Source organism: Lepidochelys kempii, chromosome 15 (assembly GCF_965140285.1).
Source record: "Lepidochelys kempii isolate rLepKem1 chromosome 15, rLepKem1.hap1, whole genome shotgun sequence".
NCBI lineage: Eukaryota > Metazoa > Chordata > Testudines > Cheloniidae > Lepidochelys > Lepidochelys kempii.
Window position 1 is genome coordinate 22,779,451 of NC_136394.1, and position 23,132 is coordinate 22,802,582.

Sequence of the window (23,132 nt, forward strand, 5' to 3'; positions counted from 1 at the left end):
CCACTTTTGTAATAATTATAATCCCGCATGCTGATGTACATACACATGCAAAGGGAGCATGTGAGCTGCTGAAGAGCCAAAAGAGGATAGGAAAATAGCCAATGTGTTGAGCTGTATCTCAGAAAAGGGAAAACTCAGCCTAGACTAAAGCATTTGGGGCAAAATCCTGGCCCCACTGAAGTCAAAGAGGGTTTTGACACTGACTTCAATGAAGCCAGGGTTTCGCCCCTGGAAACTTAACTGCAACCGGAAGCCCAGGATCCATTCAAGAGACTAACAGGTGCTTACGTTTTCCTTAATAAACTCATTTCACGCTGGTGCTATGAGAACATTGGTGCAATAAGAATGGAAGAGAAGTGTATCCGTGGTCCAGGATGGAACCTGGGAGAGGTAATGTTTGGTGGAGTAAGGTATTTCAGAGGCAATACTATGTGACCTATTTACACCATATATTATGTACTAAATAGCACAGCTCTGCTAAAAATTAAAAGCTGTGTCCTTCCTCTGGTGGCCGCAGAGGGGATCTTGAGGGCAGCCTGGTGGAGGGAGTCTAGTTCCTTTGGGCCAGATTCCTGTGGTTTTTACTAGGAAAAAAGTATCAGGCTTCCAGGGAAAAGCCTGAGATAGGAGAGGATGTGTTACACACTGCTCTGTGAAAATGCGTGGTCAATATTTGCATATTCACTATTATCCAATTGCATTTTCTATTAAAAGGTCTGCAAATATTATAAGGGGATGCATTTGCCAATCTTAAATGCACCACACCCCATTGTGCCCTGGGTTACATAAAAACAGTCCACTGCAAACAATAGGATTGTATGGGTGTAACTCAGGACAGAATCGGAGTCATTATATATATATGTAAATGATGCATAATCTGTTGTTTTTCAAACCCACAAAGACCAACTTGATGACAAATGGAGCCATCCAGCTCCACCATGCCCAGTCACTAGGAGATATATAGTATAATTAAAAACAGTTCAATTTAAACTCTTCCTTCCTCTCCTCATCCCCACCACATTTATGTGACAGAAACCAACCAAAGCCAGAACATTCATAAAAGCATGACACCAACTTCTGTTGTTGAGAGAGACAAACCTTTGTACTTATACAGAAGAGCTCTCTGTAAGCCAGGGGTGGGCAACCCATGGCTCCGGAGCCACATGCAGCTCTTCAGAAGTTAATATGCGGCTCCTTGTCAGGCACCGACTCCGAGGCTGGAGCGATAAGCGCCATATTTCCAATGTGCTGGGGGGGGGGGGGGCTCAATGCTCAACCCCTAGCTCTGCCATGCACCCTGCCCCCACTCCACCCCTTCCTGCCCCGCTCCTCCTCCTCCCCACCAGAGCCTCCTGCACGCCACAAAACAGCTGATTGGGAGGTGGGGGGGGAAGTGCTGATTGGCTGGGCTGTTGGTAGGCAGGAGGCGCTGGGAGCGGGGTGGGAGGCTGCTGACATGGTACTGTGGCTCTTTGGCAATGTACATCGGTAAATTCTGTCTCCTTCTCAGTCTCACGTTGGCCAATCCCGCTGTAAAGTCAAACACTTGTCTCTCTCGCCAACAGAAGTCGGCTCAATAACAGATATGACCTCACCCACCTTGTCTGGGACCAACACAGCTACACTAGCACTGCATACAAATAACTCTGGTATCTCCGATGCCTCTGCGTGGTGGGTAGAGGATGACCCCACGTCAGCCAGTGCAGGAAACCCTCTTTCATCCGTAGTCATTTACGTCAAGAGAACGACAGGGATCTCAGATAAGTATGAGCTCTTATGTCGGCTGTAGTAGTGCCCTGTCCACGATCGGCTAGCACCCTTGCTTTTCAAACGAGACAACCCAACCTCTGCCTTGATATGTGAAATATGTACTGCAGCACACAGCGGGGAGAGTTAACTGGAACCTATCAGCCTGAACGGTCAATGTTTTTAGCTTTGTCAGTCTGTGACACAGTTAGCGTGATTTAGTCAAACGGTTTCACGAGCGCTCACATTGTTCTTGCGCTGAAAAGTGCTGCAAAAAAACCACAACACCCTTGCGGTATTTGCTCCTTCTGCTTGCGCCATGGCTGAACAGTACAATGGCATGTAAGAAGGGAATATACTCCCACACCAGTCTGCAAAGCTTTGCACAGGCCACAGGCTAGCAAAGGTGTCCTCTCTACTGCGTTCACAGTCAGAGAGAGAGAGAGAACTATGCAATTAAAGAATAGGAATTTACTTTTCACAGGTTGGTGTTGTACCGCAATGGAGCCAACGTATGGTCCAACATGCCAGTTACTCAGCTACCACCTGAGTGGAAGGGCAGGCCCTCGCTTAGGGGCCTTTGCTCAAAACAACATGCTTGTAACCAGCGTTGAATATTAGCAATGAGGCTCTAAACAAACCTCTTTCACATATAGAGGGGTCCGATTATCCTCTTCCTTACATGTGTGAGATCAGGAGTAATTCCATTCAGCTCAGTGGAGTGACACCTTTGTAACACTGGTGTTAGTGAGAGAAGAATTAGGTCCATCAAATGCATCCTGAGGGTTAGACTTCAACCTTAAACCCTAAAACCATCCTGAGAACCACGCTCAGATTGTGCCACTGAACGTTTTTCTGCGCTTATAAAATTAAATTTCTTGGCCATTCCAATATAGTCTCATTACAACTAACTGCAGCTGGAATGGATTCCATGGGTGAGATCAATGAAATGTGTTGATATTCAGCTGGAAGAAAAGAAAAGAGGAAAGAAGAAGAAATATCAACATTTTCCCTAGCTATTATTTTTGGCCCTATCATAGATGCATGAACAGGAAAGGCAGGCAATATGATCTATGAATGGCTGGGTTATTTGTAATGCAAAACCATCACCAGCTGCATGTATGCAAATAACACCACTTAGCTAACTCTGCACAAGAGCAGCCAGAGGTAGAACTTGCGATTCAAGTCAAAATCATGGCTGTGCTTGGTGAGCCAAAGGCACAGCCCTACTAATAAAAGGAACCTATAGCCACACAAGCAGAGATGCCATGTCAGGGATGCACCTGCCTCCAGATTTGGCCCGAACTGAGCAGTTCTATTAGTCTATCATGACTAACTTGTAACTCTAAGAAATGCTTTGCACATACATAATTAATTTGTGAAGGGCTCATACAAGGGTCACCATTACCATGTAGTCGTACAGGAGAGGGAGTGCGGAGGTTTTTCTGTGCACTTAGAATATGAAATAACTGTAAAGAATCCATCCACCTGTCTCCAGCTCAGCCTGTGATGTCCAGGGACCTGCAGGGGTCTCAGATGAATATGTGCTAACACTTAAAACTATGGTAGGGCACTGTCCGCAGTGTGCTAATTGACACAGACTTGACAGAAGCTAGAGCTGGAACAAAGCTATAAGATCACTGCGTTCGGTTCCCTGCTAGTGCAGTATATTTCCTAGAGCGTTGTCCAGTCCAGTTATAAATGTCTCAAGCAACCAGACTTCTACCAACTTCTCTTGGGGGCCTACTCTTATGGCTTCCTGTGCTGTTGTCTAAGTCTAATCAGAACAGTTCAGATGAGATTTATTATTATGGAATTCTTCATGTAGAGACAGTGGAGTGCATAAGATACATAATCCAGATTGCTTTAGTGAGCACTAATGGGGATCTTATTCAATCTTTTCGGAAGAGTTGATTTGGGGGTTCCCCCCACCCAATTTGCTTCATGCTTTATTGCCTGACTGATTTATTTCCTTTCACTGCTGCGTAAGTTACAGAGGAAAGCAGAGCTGCTCAGCAGCATGGTGCCCTGTTGCTGAACTCAGCTGTTTATGGATTCTAGCAGATGTTTCTGCTTCTAAGATTGTAAAAAACACACACACACACCCTGGCTATGCATCATTTTGTCCCTTATTTTCCACCTCTTCCAAATCACAAGGCAGCATTATCATAGCTGCGAAAATATCCCCAAATATGCCAAGTGACACGGATAAATAAGAGCTGACCTGAACTAAAACCAGAAGTTGTGCTTTTATGTGCAAAGAGGAAAATAAACAGAAGTGTCAGTCCAGGAAAGTGCAGCACCTCAGAGAGATTTCCCTAGATAGCCTAGTTAACAAAGACATGCAGATGACAGTCAGACTTCTGCTCTATTGATGCCAAGAGCTCTGTAAAAAACACACCCACCAAACAGAAGTCATTGGGACTCCAGGTTGGAAAGCAGATAGAAGTACATTTTCTAGTCACTCTGAAAGATGCTTGTTTTGTCAAAAAATTTTAAAAAAAATGAAAAAAATCTCACCCTAGACTTTGTGAATGACAGTTATTATTTAGTCAGTCTCTCAATACGGAATGGGTATAAAGTCATGCCATTATTGTGTGATTTCACAATCCAATTCAATTTAGTATGTTCTAGTCTGTGTGCTGTTTACATACCAATGAAACAAAACAACGATCAGAATACATACAGCCAGAATGGAACACGAGGATGGTAGTCAGAAGGAACTGAGGTCTCTAAGCCGGGCCAGGATATTACATGATATGGCCAAACCACAAAAGGTTTAGATCATTTGGTTTGGATAATCACCTAAAAAGCTTTTCCGAACTATGCAAACCAGCTGAGCCAGCAAACCTGAGCAGAAAATCTCCTGAGAAGGGGCTTTTTTGTGATGTTTATAGGTGGGCCAGAAGTGCTCTAAGACCAACCTGCCTTGTGGTGCTTCAGCCCTTCTGCTTCCAGACAGAAACAGCAACTGCAGAGGAGGCAAATATAAAAAATAAAGTGTGTACTGAACTTTTGGAACCTGCAAAGAGATCCTGGATGGTTCTTATTTTATCCAGTTCGGCTTGCTCATCCCTAGTTATTATTTTCTTCTCTATGAACCCACACAGCACTAACCCTGCCCTGTGGGGGCTGGTTGAGGCCCCAGCCGTGCACCACTGCAACATTACTCTGCACCCTTCTAGGGGGGCACACCCCACAGATTGAAGACCTCTGAGCTATGCAGACCCTATTTGTCTTTTGCCTTGGCCTGAACCTTTTCTAATAACCCGGGCCATATAAATTTATGTTGGATTCCATGTGAAGTCCAGGAGAAACTCCTGATATTACACAGCTCTTTCAAAGAAGAGTCTGTTTGTTCACCCTCCCATCTACCTCGGAGGGTTGCAGATTGTTGCCATAAGAGCTGTGGTGGTTATTCTTACACTGATGATTGATACGTCCAGAGCCAAATCAGTCAAAGTATGAAACAGAAAGAGTAATGTAATGTAGCCTCAGCAAAACACTCATTTCACGTGGACTCCCACAGAATTTACTTTTCCTTAATGCTCAAGAGAGCTCCCCTTCCCTCCACTTTAGTCTTGCTTTGCTGGCCTGCTTCCCCGCACCCCACCACAAGCACCAAAGAAGCAGGAGACTGAAAAACAGACATTTCTCCAGCAAGACAGCAGGTGCATACACCTACTTAGCATCTATGGCGGGCATAAAGGCTGGGGCTACAGTCACTGAACCTATCCCTGCTTTTCCTCGACTTGGAACTAGATTGCTTCCTTCCCAGATACGGGAAGAGCTCAGGAGGCTTTATACCTCCAGACATTTACAGCAGCAAGAAAGAGCCCTCATGGAAGCTTCCTTGGGGAAGCAACCTTGTAACCCTAGACTTCCGTGGCCTAGAAAACACGCTATTACAATGTGCAGCTGGCTGCTCCTCCACCGTCTGTGCAGATGTCCTGGCACTCACATGATTCATTGGAGGATTCTTTGCTGTGGTTTACCCTGTATAAGGCACTGCGGGGGGGGGTTAACCCTAAATTACAGAGAAAATAAGCAGAGAGAAATTCGATGAGGTAAGGAAATAAAAGGGGAAGGGTATACTTTTAAAGCCGCAGATAAGGATTTAGCTGTGTGATTTCTATTGATGTTAAGGATAGCTACACAATTGCAATCCCATGTGTCACTATGAACAGACGGCTCTTATTTATTCACAGTACAACTCAGGGATGACCAACACTGGGAGCTCTGAGGGTTACACTGGTACCTTCCCAGTAGCCCAAGGGCTGCACCTAATTTGCACTAAAATGTGCATAATATTTAAAATAAAATATTCAGCCAACCATGTTTGCTCCTACGCAACCTCTAGATACAGGAAATTGCTAGTCACATGGGTTCATCAGCAGTAAAAACCTGTGGCGGCTCAGCTTTCTCCCATGGCTAACTAGCCAGTTTATGCATACAAATGTTTGCAGGCACAAATCCAGCATCTGTTGTAAATTTATTCCATGAAATCCTGTGGTCTTTTCCCATTGTCTAATATCACAGATGTGGTACGTGCCATCCCGACTCAAGTACCGCACAGAAGAACAACTCCAAAGAGAAACCCTGATCCTTAAGCACCAAACATCTGGATACAGTGCAAGCAGCAGCGATCCCCGATCAAACCTCAGTGTTTTCAGGTCAGCAGGTGGCTTGATTCACTGCCACCAGGACTCTGAGCTTTGTGAAATTCCTGGTTAACTGATCACAAACTGTGAAGGCTGGAGAAGATACAGGCTCTAAGATGAAAAGGAGTACAGCTCATGAAAGCTTATGCTCAAATAAATTTGTTAGTCCCTAAGGTGCCACAAGTACTCCTTTTCTTTTTGCGAATACAGACTAACACGGCTGCTACTCTGAAACCAGGCTCTAAGATAATACCCTGGTATGTGAGAGGGTGTATGTTGGAGGGGACTGCGTATCTCCGAGTGAAATAAAAAGCCAGAAACACAAACTATCACCCAATGTGTTACTACTTTGAAACACGCTGATCACATGCCCTGTTGTTTTTTTGTTTTTGTTTTAATCACAAGAGCTCTTTTGCTTCATGCTTGAGTCACTTGGCCTCATATGATGCTGATAGATCAAGGACATGCAGAGAATTCAAATGGCTTTTTTGGTTTCCTCTGCATCCAGATGATACGAAATGCAACTCAGTAACATCATCCGCTCATTCAGTACGACCGCAGAGATTCTCAGACTGTTAAAAGGACGCGTTGTGTGCGTTAGGGGATGGGACTAAAGAACTGTGATGCAGTCTCATATGTGAGCGGGAAGCACTCTCCCCAAGTATGGCTCTTTATTAGATAGATGACTATAAAGCCATATGTCCACAGGTCCCTCAAAAGTTCAGTGCCAAGGGGATGAAGAGTTACATTCTAGCGGTTTTCCATCAGGTCAGTTTTTCTAACCAGTTTCTTCATTCTCCCACACTCACTTCCTCTACCCAGTTAGATACATAACCAATGTGGTGGTGTTAGACAACAAAGCAGGAATCCCTTACCAGCACTGAGTGACGCCTTGCCACCACTGACTGCTGTGATCTGAGGCACGCGTGCACACACACACACGAATGGAACAAATTCATCCTTGCCCAGATCCCAGATCCCAGCACGAGGACGGAAGGAAGGCAGCTTGTGCCTGCCTTATTCAGGCACTTCGGGGGCTCTATCAGTTTCCATATCAAGCCAAAGTAGCCCTTAGCTGCATCGGTCCCTAGGGGGCCTTTTGAGAGGACAGAATTTGCAGAGCACAGGCTTTTCCAGTCAAGTCCCTTCCCACAATTTCTCAATCTCCTCTACGCTGATGCTGCTCCACCTTCCACTCCACCCCGCTGATCTGTCCTGGAACACCTTGTGTCTGGGGTTGCTGTAAGGGGCAACTTAGAGCTGGCTTCTCATCCGTCCCCCTTCTGCACTGAGGCTATTCCCAGGGAGGATGGCGAAGGCCTTAAACTGGCCACATGGCCCCTAGGCTGGTGCTCAGAATGGCAGGGAGATGATGTACCAGGATCAGGACATTTAAGTAGCTAAGACAGCAACCAAAATCTGCTCACTTATCTTTAGGACACATTTCCGTCCAGCCAACTGTCCCCTGGAAAAGAGAACCGAAAAGGGACATGAATTGCAAAAGGAGTTGTTTATGCTCCACTCCCCCTAATCAATAGGTTGTTATCTTAATCACGAGTCAAATGGAGCTCAGAACAGGTTATGTTATTGGGCAAACAAGCACTGTTGGTTTCAAGCTGCTTCTGGCAACAAAAAGTCACTCTCTTTTAAAGGTGGAATCTTTCTTGATGAGCAGAAGGTAATGTGCTATGGCCTTGGGGTTTCAGAATACAAGTTTATGGAGCCTGGGAACATGTGGTTTACCTAAATTCTCAGGAGTTCATAGTATATCATTTTAAGTAGGAATAAAATACCCCCCCTCATGGTTTTTGTTATTGTTTATGTAATGCCAGAGTGCATCAGACATTAAGCTAACATGTATATGAATATACAGTCCTTGCTCCCCGAAGACCTTACAATATAAATACACAAACAACATATAAAGGGTTGTGGGGAAGGATGCAAAGTTAGGTTTTATCTGGTTTTTGTTGTTTTGTTTTTGTTTTTAAATTTCCAATCCGTTTTGTTTCATCCATGCTTCTTTGAAGGACAGCGGTAGTGCTTACAGACCCTTAGGAAGATATTATCTACTAGTTCAGCAAAGCACTTGAAATCAAGGGACTGCTGTGTGTATGTGCTTGTGTGTTTTGCTACATCAGGGCCTTAGTTTTAAGGAATCTGAAAGAGCAAAGTGTGGTGGTGTAGCAAATGAGGGATTCCAGGTGATGGGGGCTGCCTGGGAGAAAGGCATAAAGGGCAGATTTTGCTGTGTGTGTGTGCTCGACAAGTCATTTCAGCACCAACATTGTATCATCACAACATCATGATTTTGCAAAGAAACACTGTGGATCACAGTGAACGATGGGATGCAATCTCATTTTGCTGGCCCAGAATAATTTTCAGAGACTGTATTTCGTAGTACTCTAAGCCACACCGAGAATCAGGGTGGTTCTACCAAATTGGGACTGTGTAACAGCCCAAGGGGAGAACCAGTTGTTCTTTAGGTAGGGAGAAGACTGTACAGCTGTCAAAGGCCTCTCCTTCTCTCTCCCCGCTAAACAGATTCTCTGCGCTTTACTGGAACTGAGCTGATAGAGCTAGGAGGAAAAACACCACACTGTGCATCTGGCTATTATCTCCATGGCAAGCTGTGTGAACGGATCCCATTTTCATAATGCGTCTGAGAAATAAAAAGCTTTATTTGCTTCGTTTTAACAGCCCTTTTGCACCAATCGTGGAAACCATCTTTCTCTGCTCAAATAAGTTTACAAGTTCACTGAATTTCAGCAGGAGAAGCTTAAACTACGTGGAAGCTGAAACTCCCAAGCAGAACCTCACATTCTCTAATCTGACCTTATGCAACAGAGTGTTTTACATTGTACAGACAAGCTACATGGCTACGCTACTTTGAAAAAACTGGTGGCAATTCAGAAAGACTCCATTAGGAACCTGCAATCCTTAGCCAAATTAAATTAGCTTAATAGAAAATTTGTGCTTTGCACCGAGAGGGCTCCAAATGACACTCAATAACAACCATTATGTCCATTGCTCGGTATGCATCCCCCATGGAAAATCAGTACAGACACACCTAACTGGCGCTCATTATTGTGTTCAGTGAGGAAATCCCATTAATATAGCTTCGATTAGTAAAAGTTGTATTTCAGTACATTAGCTGGTATATACTTCCACAGTGGTTGAAGACCTAATGGCATCAAGGTTTCGGTCTAGCCAATTCTTCCTACTGCATTAACATTCTATTCAAACCCAGCCCAGTCATGCTTTTGAAAGAAAAGGGCTATTTACGTACGCAAATGCAAGAGGTGTTAATTAACACATTCACTTTTATTTGCATAATCAGTGTTAAAAATATTTTTATAGGTTAATTAGACATGATGCAAATTGGATTAAGAAGATTTAATTTGGGTTTTGATAACCTGACTATTATATTTCCACAGCTGTAAATATATTCGGCATTATATGCTGATTCTAAAGCCCTCGTTTGCTTTTCAAACACGGTTATTTGGCAGGCTTAAATGATTTATTCTTCCTCTTTTCCCTTGCAAACTCTCTATTTCAAATTCCACTAACTGCAGTCATACCTAGCATAGATGGATTTAGCCAGTAAGCCCCTCAGATGTTTCGACACTTTATGGAAGTCTACCATTTGCTATGCACTCTCGTTGTTCAAGCACAGAGTAAAAACATGTTTACAACTTCCTCAGACTCCCCTGTGCCTGGAGGAATACTGCACAAATCTTCAGACCAATTGCAGGGGACGTCACAAACCAACCTAAGGTTGATTGAATGTTTATGACCCTCTGCAACAAGGTTGGGCTAATGAAACACCAACCCAAGCAAGCATCACATGGTTTTATATAGATCATACATTTGCACGGATCTAATCCACAGGAGAGCAGTAAACATTCGTTATGGTAATGTGCAATGAGAGCCAAACTAACTTCCATTGAAAAGCATGATACAATTCTAATTGCCTGAAATTGGAGAAGACTGGACCTGAGAAACAGTCACAAACGGGTATGTTACATCTGGATTAACCCTTAACAAAAACATACAACTCAGAAGCATAGGAATCATCATTTTAATCAAACCTGTGCTTCCTGGAGTCAAGTATTCTGTCTGACAGTGGCTAGATGCTTCAGTAAAAGGTGCAAGAAATGCTGCATTAGACACAGGGTGGATTTCTTCCTATGCCCCGGCAGTTAGTGGTTGGCTTATGGCCTAGAGCATCAGCATTTATACCTCATCTGGTTTTATCCTATCACATGTACTCATTATCCATATAAGTGTCTACTCCTGATGGTGAGAAGGAAGGCAGACTCCTCCTTCTGGTATATCTCAGAGTGACCCAATCAGGTACAGAGGACTTCAGATTGGAAGAATTCTGGGAGAAAATAATTGTCCACATACCAAAGAAAACAAAACAAAAACAAAACCACCCCAACTTTTTTCTATTATACTGAACATTGTCAATACCGAAAGCTTTTCATGATGATCCCACACTAATGCTTATGAGTTAATCAAGGCTCATTATAGAAGAGTTCATTGACGACTTGATGGACCAACCACGGATGAAACAAGATCAAAGCTATCAAGCCAGACAAATCTATGCTCAGTAAAGATCTTTAAAAGACATTCATGCTGGAAAAAAAATAGCTCTATTCTATTCATTTCAGCTTAAACGGAGAAGTTTTATTGTCTGAAAAGTGAGTGCCCAGTTATAGATCAGCAGATGGTACCGTAGTTAATGTAAGTGTCTCCAGATTTCCAGGTCGTAAGTTTAATAGCTCTACTAAGTAGTGGTTAACATGAGCCCTCAGTCTTTCAAACAATAGATGGCACCATGGATATAAATGAGTTTAATGCTGAGCAGATGCGAGCGTTCTTACCTGTTCCTTGAATTTGGTGCTATCCTTTGACAGCTAACGGTCGTGGTTGAATGTTTTCCACCATTCCCCACCTCCTGCTTCACGTTCCATTGCCGGGGATCACTTGTCTTCACGCTCAGAATATTCACACCCTTCTTCACCTTGGCCCTGTTGGGAGCAGTGATTGTGAAATATTTAAAAGAGGGTAATTCATGACTGTGGCCTTCCTAATGTAGCTCAAAAAAATTCAATACATCAGCATTAAGGAAAGTATCGAAGGTGTTTTAAAATCCATTTGAACCTGGTAAAGATAGCAGGAGGGATAACATTAATGCAGACCTAAGCTTTGTCTACCAATGGCAACCTTTTAATTTTATTGAAAGGATCAATTAACTATATCTATTTCCATAGTCTCAGACTTTTAGGCCATCATGATCACACCATCTTCATGTTGTGAAACTTTCTGGGAAAGCCAGGTTCTCTGGGGGTGGTTTATGAAGACAACTGTGAATGTAAGAAAATTTACACACTGGATTCTTCCCCCTATTTCTGAAAAAATTCCTCACTTCGGTAGAAATTTGCCCCACCGTGGAAGTCCTAGGAACCCAAGCTTAGGCTATGGCTACACTACCGGGCATACAGCGGCACAGCTGCATCGAAGCAGAGAGAGCTCTCCCGTCCACTTAATTACTGCAGCCCCTGAGTGGCAGTAGATACGTCAGTGGGAGAAGCTCTCCCGCCGACATAGCATTGTCCACACCAGCGCTTAGGTCGGCGTAACTTACATTGCTCAGGGGGTGCCTTATTCACACCCCTGAGTGACATAAGGGGTAGTATGTACATGGGCTTAGACACTTCATAGGAGTCTCATTTGGACTCTTTCCATCGGCATGAATTTCAGTAGCAGCTCTTTAAAGAAGCCTTTTTTCCTTGCTTCTAATATACTTGTAGTTCCGTGGCATTATAACAGTGGGTTGGTTCATATTCTCGCTTTTTGTGTTTTGGGGCCTCTCATTCTAGAAGGCATTGTAAGGAAATTCTCCTCTGAAAACTTTACCATACAAAGAACGTCGTCTCTTGATTAGAGCTAGGATCTGTATTTTCATTTCTGCCATGGATTTGCTACGTGACCCTGAACACGTTAGTTAATCTCATCCTATGCTTCTAATAACATCAGCACTGGATGTTGTCAGGTTTAATTAAAGAGAGTTTATAAAGTGATTGAAGATTCTCTTAAGTGCAAAATTTATGCCTCCAATTTTGGTGACAATCAATTTTCATCACAGGACATCAAGAATGAGAGACCCCTATCCATCTACATAGGCACTGATACAGTTCCCATCCCCAGAGTATTTGTGAACTCACAAAAGTCACTTGGAGTTGAATTCTCGTACATGTGTGCGTGTGTACAGGGGATAGCAGTCAATTACAACACCTGGATTTTGCAACAGCCTGGCCCCAGCCTCAGTTAGAGCAACCTAAGTGCTGCTCTAAATCATGCCACTGGTGTATTGTCCTTATGGGGCTTACCCAGTGGAAGCCTGGAGGAAAGGGCATAGAGCACAATGGAAAATTGGGCTCTGAAGACTAGATTTTCAAAGGTTATTAGGCACCTAAGGATGCAGATATGTGTTTTGAAAATCCCACGAGGCACCTAAGTGCCTAACTCCCACTGAAATCAAATTTTCATTTCACCAAAAAAATTGCATTTTTTTTTTCATTTTGGGTCCACCTGAAACAATCCCACCCCACCTCCTCAATTCTTCAGTCTGTCACAAACTGAAAAAATCAGCTATTCTAACAGCTCTCCTTTGAGCATTTATGAAGCTTTTTTTTAAAATTTTTGGTCAAATTCTTCATTAAAAAAAAAAAAAAAAAAAAACAACAGCCCTGGAACTGAAATTTGATAAAACCCCTGAAATCCAAATCTGAAGAACACCCACTGCTTAAGTGCTAATATCTCACCAAAGAAAGAGAGGTAAAAGCCCTTCAACCTAGACCTTTTGTGCCTCTTCCACTTGAAAACAGCTTTGAAATGGCACAATGTCAGTGGAAATTGGATTCACAACCTTTGAATTTTGATTAGGTTTACAATTTCCTCAGGAGTTACAAATTGCTTTTTCAACCATGCAGCTCAAAATAGTCAATGGATGGACTCTTGTTTATTGGGGGAGGGGGGACACTTTATCTGGCCAAGGTTAGGAATACAATCCACTACCAGAGGACAAAAGGCCCTGACTACAATACCAATTTGTTAATTAACTACAATATTGGGCATTAGGATGAGTGGCCTTCGCATCTACCATTATGTAAAACCCATTTAAAGAAGCAAACTATTCAGGAATAAAGTAGGTTACATTTAGTAAAGAAAAATCAATGTTGTGATTGCACTTAGCACTAGAATTAGGGTATGAATACCCACAAGACTAAGCTTCCTAAATAAATATGCAGAAGTGTAATCTGTTACTCTCCCTCTAAAAGGGGCACTGAGGTTTATATAACAAGGTCAATGGATGAATCAGAATTAGGTCAGACCATACGGAGTACCATGTACTTTTAAGTAGGTCTCTACTTACATGCTTCAAATGTTTTCACTTAAATGTTAATTTACTTATGATATCTGACCACTAGCAGAGTAAAGTCTATTTAGTTCCTTTCCAAAGATTGGTTGACCTCGTTGTATGGCTGTAATTAAATATTCATTAAAAATAACCAACAGTACCAACTTTGTATATGAAAACTTGTAAGTCTCAGCTCCCAAATAAACCCCTAGACTAAAGACCCATTGGCCAAATTGCTTGCCAGTCTCCTGTATTTACCTCCCTAACCCATGTAGCGTTTATACACATGCCACATTCTCTAAACTGAGGCAAGTGCGGTGGGTGATAATAAGTGGAGACGACAAGCAGCTGGAATACTCCAGGCTTCCTCAGAGCACACTTCCCCACTCCAATTGAACAATTTTCCTCTCTGCTGTGCCTATTCAATCACATAGGATCACTCAGCCAGCCACTTTGTTTTATCCATCCCTTCTCCAAAATGCAGCGTGCCAACCCATAGAAACTTGTCACTCATCCTGTCTGAATTTTTGGCCAATTATACCACAACATGCTTTTCAGCTGCTTTCCCCAACAGCAGGAGGGCCTAATCATCAGAAGGGAGCAGGACATACTTGAGTTCATCGAAACCCAGTGTCAAAACCGAGCAAATCAAATTTTGTCTTCCATCTTTCATACTTTATTTCACTCTCTCTTTTCCATCTCCGTGGGCCACATTTTCCATCAACCAGCCGAGCAAGTAATCCCTCACATACCACCACTGCTGCTCTCTGGAGCGTTAGAAGTGGTTACATTTGCTCCAGGCATTTGGTTGTCCAAACACCCAAAGAATTAGATCTCAGAATACAGACTATTGGCATTTCTACAGCATCCAACATAGCCTCTAGGTGTTGGTTTTGGACCTCTGTCCAAAGTAGGACCAAAATTCTCCTGTTTTGCCTTCCTTTGGCCATAAGCTACATTCCACATGAATGCTGCCAGAACTCCTCGACCATTTTGACTACGTGCTTTCCATGGCAATAGTAACCCAACCAAGGCTCATGGCCTACCCTATCAAATCCAGTATTCAAAGGCCTGAAATCCTACCCTGGTCCTTGAAGTTTCACTGAACTGCATTGCTCCTCTCATAGGGTCCCTGATCAGCTGAGAACTCACTCCTGCAGTTGAAACAGGGACAGGACCACCAGTCAGCCAGCAAGGTGAGACAAAGGGAAGAGTCCTGCTTCCTTCCAGCAGGCCATACGCTAAGAAAGGAGGAAGTGTGCAGTCTCCCCTCCACGTCCTCCACAGGTAAGCCACATGGATGGAGGAACAGAGGATGGGGAAAGATCTAAACATGAGTCCCAATCCAGCAAAGCACCAAAGAATATGCTTAATTTTAAGCATGTGAGCAGAACCATTAGCTGTTCACATGCTGAAAGCTAAGCATGTGTTAAGTGCTTTGCCGGATCAGGGCTGTAATTTTTGATCCTTTGGCAGAAATGAACCACACAGTGGAGAGATGAATCACTTCAGGTTAGAATTGGATAGAGTAGAGTAATGGTGAGGTCAGCTTCAGCTTCACACTGAATCAGGGTTTCTCTAAGGATGGATTTGAAGCCCTTTTCCACATAGTAGCCAGAATGCTGAGTGATGCAAGCTTGTCTGTTATGCTTGGATCTGTGTGGTTATTAATTTGCATCACAAAAAACTTGTACCTCAGATTTGTCTCAGACTCATTTGGGGGGCTCCTTCCTCTTCTCCCCAACAGATAGATAGAGCATTTTGTTGGCATGGAAAACAAGTAGCATCCTGACTTCAGAGAAGACAGTCCCTGACAATTTACATTTGAAAAAATCACTGGATAATTCTTGCCAGGACTAAAAGGAATTTTAGAAAACCCCACAATAATAAACAAACTTTGTTTAATTTCACACTTTCCAATCAAAAACTGGTTTCAGAGTAACAGCCGTGTTAGTCTGTATTCGCAAAAAGAAAAGGAGGACTTGTGGCACCTTAGAGACTAACCAATTTATTTGAGCATAAGCTTTCGTGAGCTTCATGCATCCGATGGAGTGAGCTGTAGCTCACGAAACCTTACGCTCAAATAAATTGGTTAGTCTCTAAGGTGCCACAAGTACTCCTTTTCTTTTTTCAATCAAAAACTGAGGCACTCAGTTTCATCGGCAAAGTTTCATTTAGACTAAAATGTCTCAGGCTTCCTAGAGTGTAAAGTTTAGAGACAAACAAAAACATAATTAATGTGTTCAACTCAACTACAGATACAAACCTTGTCATTGTTATTGCATTTTGGTGTCTCTTCTGCTGTTAGATTACAAGAAACCTCATGTTTATCAGTAACTATATGTAATAAGCATCTGATAAACGCAGTACATACAAATAGCAATTAAATCAGCAACAGCCACAGCAGAAGATGGATTTATGACTCTAGGAGTCTTTGAAGCCTTCTCACATTAAAATTTTCCCATTTAAATTAAAATCTGAGGTGCATGTTTATGGTCACAATGGGTGAATACCACCTGCAACAGTAAGATATCGAAAGGGCAAGCTTCACCTCCAATCCTAAATTCCAACACCTTCCTAGTTCCACTAGGAGCAGCTCCTAACAAGAGACTCCCAGTGGTGTTGTGTGGGATTGTTGCGATACGGACAAGAGATCTAACAGTTAAGACCCTGCAATCATACATGATTCTGCTGCAAAATCAAAGTCTGAGATGAGATTACAACACTAAATTTCCCCAGTGACCGACATTAGGTTTGAAATAGTTTTCTAGCGCCAAGCCCTCCAGTCCCTGCCAGTGTGTTTTCTTTTCAGAAGGTTATACCTAGCTTTGAATCTTTTGTGTGCCATTTAAACTCCATCCTTCCCCTTCCATACTGTTCTTTGATCCCAGCAGTGTCTACTCTCAGATCAACAACTGCTGCTTCATACAGAACAAAACAATCTCACCTTCTCAGGTGCTGCACTGTATGACTTTTCAGTAAGAAGTTTTCTAAATTTTATACATTATACATAAAATCTTATGCTTTGACTTAGCAAACCCTGACCCCTTTTGACAGGTTTCAGAGTAGCAGCCGTGTTAGTCTGCATTCGCAAAAAGAAAAGGAGTACTTGTGGCACCTTAGAGACGAACAAATTTATTTGAGCATAAGCTTTCATGAGATGCATCCGATGAAGTGAGCTGTAGCTCACGAAAGCTTATGCTCAAATAAATTTGTTAGTCTCTAAGGTGCCACAAGTACTCCTTTTCTTTTTTTACCCCTTTTGGTTGTTCTTCTCCAGTGCCTCAAATCCTTTCCTGCCTGTAATATTTGCTAACACTCAGTATACTCCAGTAAGGCTCCACTGATCTGCCCAGGCTATGAGAGAGCACCAAATGTTACTGAATTCCGAAGGTCACATTGTAAGAAATGATTTCATCATCTCAGGACCCTTTTGTTTTTTTTAAACTCAAAGAGCCTCTCCTGGTAGCTGTGGGCTGTTCCTGGGCTGCACTTTCCAGCAACTCTCTGACCTTCTCAAGTTCTGCCAAAAGAAATTTAACCTCTTTCTGCCATAATTTAAATCAACCCCTTCTCTTCTTTGCTTCCATAGCAAATCAGCAGATTACAGCCAGCTTGTGGCATCCATAAAACTCAGGCAGGAGACTAACTGCGACAATTAAACAGGGTTTGTTTTATTAAGAAAATCTTTTCCTTCCATCTTTCTAGGTGAAGTGAGGCCCGGAGTCTCACTCTAGCTCTCAGGGGGCAGATGTCTACACTGCAAAATGGTAACAATTGAATGCCTCATTGCCAGTCGCAACAGAAAAGCCAGAGGCTGAATGGAACATGGAGTCTGACCTTAGTGGCATATAACCTCCAGATGTACGTGCAGAACCTCTAATAAGAAAAGGATGATTGTGTGGTTAAGGCACCAGATCAGGACGCCCAGCTCTGCCACAGGTTTCCTGTATGACCTAGGGCAAATCACTTAATCCTTCTTTGCTTAAGTTCTACATTAATAAATGGGTATAACGATACCTCCTCTTTCTCACCCTTTGTCTATTTAGCCTGCAGGTTCTTTGGAGCTGGGGCTGTCTCTTATTATGCGTAGATACAGCATCTCACACAATGGAGCCTCAGTCACGACTGGGGATATTATTATTCCAGGTTGCTATCCAGTACATTGGTAAATCCAATGGGTCACCTATAGATAGCTTTTGGTATCTAGGATTTCTAGATTGCAGGAAATTGCCTATTAAGTTAACCATTCTGTCAGGGAAAGTCTTGCCTACCAACCATCCCATTCTCTCCAGGAAGCTGCTTTCTCATGGGATAGTCAAGGTAAAGCCTCCAGTAGATGGTAATTGACACGTGATATGTACCGCTCTCTATATACTCTACAAATCTGGGCATCTGGAATGGGCAAGCGCAGAGCAGAGCGAACATGAACAATAATGAACAAAGTTATCAAACATTTTCTGTTGTGCCAGCAAACAGATTTGGTTCACACATTTATTGTTATTTGTGTTGCCGCAGCACCTAGGAGCCCCATCACAGACCAGGACCCCGTTGTGCTAGGCCTCCAAAAGCCCCTGCCCCCGAAGAGTTTACCATCTAAGTACATGACAAGAGACATCAGATGAATACAGACAAGTGGCTGAGGGAGCACATGGAACCAGTGAGGCATTATTGGTCAGTATGATAGCGGCGGTCAAGTTTTGGTTCTGCTTCACCCATCCCTATGAGCGACAGGTGAGCCTGGCTATCCAGAGAAATCACCTCCCTCCCAGTGACATATTGGCACAATCAAGTCAACAGAAGCCTCCAACTGGAGCCTCTTTGACATAAACAAGAGGCGTCCGCTGGCAGGGCGTTATGTGTGAAGGATCCTTGGGTGTGGAACTCACTTTCACAACTCCACCCTGCTTGGCTAGCCAGGGCTTTGATACATGAACATCCTGGGCATGCTGCAAAGGCCTGGTTTTTTCCCCGCTTCCCTCAGGCTCTCGGGGATGCAATGGGAGGTATCTATGCTCACGGGCTGTCCGTTGGCACTGCTTGTGGGATTTTCAAAAGGTGCCCCACGGATTTGGTCACCCTGGCCCAGTATTTAGGCACTGAACTCCCACTAAGGATCAGGGCCCCAGTGCCTATTCATTTCAATGGGAATTGGTGCATCATATCCCTTAGGTAGCTTTGAACAGCTTGGCTTCACAGCTCCCCCCACTCCCCACCCCGCGGGCCAGCTACATTTTCAACATTTAAAATAAAGAAATCAAAAGAACCAGAATCTGAACACTTTGGGGAGCTTCCTGGGTCAGCTCAGGTCCATTTTGGCGATTAGCTGTTTGTTAACACTCGCAATCCCTTCAAATTCCCAGCCAATTATTATTATTTTGAGTCTGTGAACTAGTTATTTAAGCTTCTAATATATCTCCCAGCAAAACTGCTTTCCTCAGCTCTGAGAGGTAATACTTCCCCCTCTACCCCCTCACCCCAGCATTAGTTAAGGGATTATAGGGAGGATATGAGAAAATATATTTTATATATATATACACACACACACATTCAGGAGTGATCTACAGTATGTAGAGACTCTAGGGTTGTCTTTCAGGCAGAGAGGAAACTCCATCTGAATTTACAACCTGTTAACATTCTGCCTCTAGCAAAGATAAACACTGCAACCTGGGAGCATTCACGGAAACTGTCATGGGGCCTCTACTGTGTTTAACTTGGATCAGCTGGATAGTAGAGATTTGAGGGGAAACAACAGTATTACAGGTTTCAGAGTAACAGCCGTGTTAGTCTGTATTCGCAAAAAGAAAAGGAGTACTTGTGGCACCTTAGAGACTAACAAATTTATTTGAGCATAAGCTTTCGTGAGCTACAGCTCACTTCATCGGATACATACTGTGGAAAGTTTAGAAGATCTTATTATATACACACAAAGCATGAAAAAAATACCTCCTTCCACCCCACTCTCCTGTTGGTAATAGCTTATCTAAAGTGATCACTCTCCTTACAATGTGTATGATAATCAAGTTGGGCCATTTCCAACACAAATCCAGGTTTTCTCACACACACCCCCCACCACACACACACACAAACTCACTCTCCTGCTGGTAATAGCTTATCTAAAGTGACCACTCTCCTTACATTGTGTATGATAATCCAGGTGGGCCATTTCCAGCACAAATCCAGGGTTTAACAAGAACGTGTGGGGGGGGGGGGAAGGGGGGGCGTAGGAAAAAACAAGGGGAAATAGGCTACCTTGCATAATGACTAAGCCATTCCCAGTCTCTATTCAAGCCTAAGTTAATTGTATCCAATTTGCAAATGAATTCCAATTCAGCAGTTTCTTGCTGGAGTCTGGATTTGAAGTTTTTTTTGTCGTAAAATAGCGACTTTCATGTCTGTAATCGCATGACCAGAGAGATTGAAGTGTTCTCCGACTGGTTTATGAATATTATAATTCTTGACATCTGATTTGTGTCCATTTACTCTTTTACGTAGAGACTGTCCAGTTTGACCAATGTACATGGCAGAGGGAAATTGCTGGCACATGATGGCATATATCACATTGGTGGATTACAATACAGCAGTATTACAGAGGGCCTTGAGTGGTGCTGGTATTCTGCCTCAGCCAGGTCCTTCCCCTTCCTTGAATGTGGAAGGCTATTTAACACTGAGACACTTCACAGAAGCGCTTTAAAAAAAAAAAGCAAGGCAGCCCCTTAAATTGTCACAAAAACCCGGCTTGACCTGCACCCTGGATGACTGGATTAGATGAAGCCAGCAAGGAGGTGACAGTGTCAGGCTTGACTCATCAGAGAAATAACAAGTTGGAAAAAAGGCAGAAGAGCTGGCCCAAATCTCTACCTCTGCACCAGTTATTCTCAGGGTCAGATAAATCTTTTCTTCTCTCACTCCCTGTCCCCAACCCCACAGGCTCAGGGCTTTATATGATATTGCAGCACTGCCAACCCTCATAATTTGAATCACAAGTCACACAATATTTGGTGTTCTTCATAAAGCTCCAGCTCCTGGAGTCATGTGAACACCTGAGAATCTCAGCTTTCTTTAAAAAGAAAGACGTGTCTAGGCCTCCCAGGTGTAGAGGAATGATTGACAACATGAACCCAAGTGTTTTCAATAAAGAGAACCGCTCATTTATTATTGTTTAAAAAACCTCATGATTTTTAAGACTCTCTCGTGATTTTATGAAGTTTAACTCATGATTTTTGAATGCTTGGGGCTGGCAATACTAATATTGTGGTCAGGCCTCACTGTGGCTCCTTTCAAATCTGACACCAGGTTAGCTCTTCCCCTCGAATTGCACCTCAAAGCACATGAATCTTCTCCCCCAAAGTCAAAGGGGAATTCTGGGTGCACAAGCAATGCAGGATGAAGACCAGAGCAGGAGCAACAATGTCTTTTGGTGCCTAGAGAATTCTCCCAGAAATTCTCGGCAGCCATTTTACATCTGAGAGCAAACTTTTCCTAGTCAGTGACAACACCTAAATAAGGAGGAGCATATATATATATATATATATATATATATATATATATATATATATATATATATATATATATATATATGCACCCTATTAACCTTGAATTCAAAAGTAACTGGGACAACGCAAGCAGTGGGCACATCTCTCAGACTTGTATGGAAGGAACTTTAAAAAGCTGAGGCATAATCGCACCAAGTTAAGGCCCCTGAAAGGTCCTCACTGCAGGACTGGGGCCCAAATTCTTGTGAGTTAGCGCCCCGTGAGTAAGGGTTGCAGGATGGGGCCCTAGCCCAGCTGGACAGGTTGCCTTCTGCCCTGGTTCACCTCTAAAGGAAATTGAAACAAGCAGCTATCCAACCAACACACACACACACTCTGTAGATAGGAAGCACAGAGTGGGTAAATCCCGAGGAGGGATTTCGCTGCGCATGCTAAAGATGACCTCTATAGATCTATATTATAGGATTGCAGACATTTTTGAGATAAACAAATGCACCGAGATAATGTTCGCCACTGCGTGCACTTTCCATTATTATGACAAGATCTCCCTAAGCTGAGCATGCATGGCATTCCTCCAGCTCACACGGCAGGAGCATTACTGGGAAAAATACTTACAGTTTGCAGCATTTATTAGGATTATTACTTAGACCCTAAATGACTTTCCCTACAGTCCCTTTGTATTTTTAATCCTCTCCTCAGTCCCCCTCTAGCAGCTGTTACTGCTACGCTTTACCATCAGCTAAGCAGACTACAAGGCTGCTTTTCCTCTTTCCTAGGAGGAATTCTACATTGCTGAGCTTCAACTGTTCGAAAGAGGGATGGGTGCCCTGAAAATGTCAATAAATGAGCGGTTATGTTGGGAGCTTCTGCCAAATTCAAATTTTAGGTGTGCTGCTTTACAATTCTCTCAGGGGCTTCACAGAAATTAGGACAGGAAAAGAATGACTGCAGTCGATCAGCTAGTCCATCTTCCAAGAGCCCATGCAGGATTGTCCCCTGCAGTACAGGCGCCCACTCCATGGGTGCTCAGGGGCACAAGCACCCATGGGAAAAAACACAGTGGGTGCTCGGCCCCCAACAGCCAATCAGCTGTTTGGCAGCTGCCCAGCAGCACTTGCGTGAGGGTGGAGAGCAGCGAACGGCAGGCGGGTGGGTGGCCCCGGGGGCGGGAGGAGGCACCATGATGATGGGGTCTTAGGGGAGGGAGCGGCCCAGCGGGCAGGAAGAGGCGGATTGAGGGCGGGGCCTCAGGTGTGCAGCGGTGGGTGGTGCATCCACAGGGACAAGTAACAGTCAGCACCTGCAGTATAGTATATTGTGCTTTGATGAGTCCAGTTTAACATGGCTGCCTAAGGAGATCGGTCCACAGATCTCAACATGCTTCCCAAAGCTCTCTGGCATGCAGCTGGGAGTTCACTGACTGGTACCATGCTTAAGAAGGTGTTACACGTGCACCTGTCAGTGGTCCACTCAGCCCAGCCAGCTCTATCTGCCCCTTTGGGGTACCTAGTAGCGCTAGCCATGAACAATCCTTGGGCTCAGGTGAGCACCAGGACTGCAGTCAAGACAGAGTGCAGAGAATAGCAGCTGAGAATCATTGCAACAGGTTTGGTTTAATATTAGCACACAGACCCCCGTACTGGGTAACGGCCCGTCTCTCTTCTTTCACCGTAATCCTTGCACTGGTATGCAGTTACCTTAGCATATGCACCCTTATTCCTGTTCTTCTGTTTCAGAACAACTGCATCTTCCATCTAATTCTGTATGCTGGCAGTACGTAGGAAATGCTGTGAAAATAGTCTA

General features: G+C 43.6%; 1 protein-coding gene across 4 annotated transcripts in view; it reads right to left on the bottom strand.

Annotated features, from left to right (window-relative positions):
* LOC140898671 (transmembrane protein 132C) overlaps nt 1-23,132 on the bottom strand; it is a 298,418-nt gene that overhangs the window by 125,611 nt on the left and 149,675 nt on the right. For 3 of the 4 annotated variants that reach the window (XM_073312835.2, XM_073312833.2, XM_073312838.2), the window contains one exon: nt 11,294-11,440. The exons of the other annotated variant lie outside the window; for it this stretch is intronic. Coding sequence is in view for 1 of the 3 variants with exons in the window: in XM_073312833.2 (XP_073168934.1) it covers nt 11,294-11,440 (147 nt within the window). In the remaining 2 variants the exon portion in view is untranslated. The remainder of the gene's footprint in view (nt 1-11,293; nt 11,441-23,132) is intronic. 4 annotated transcript variants of the gene reach the window in all.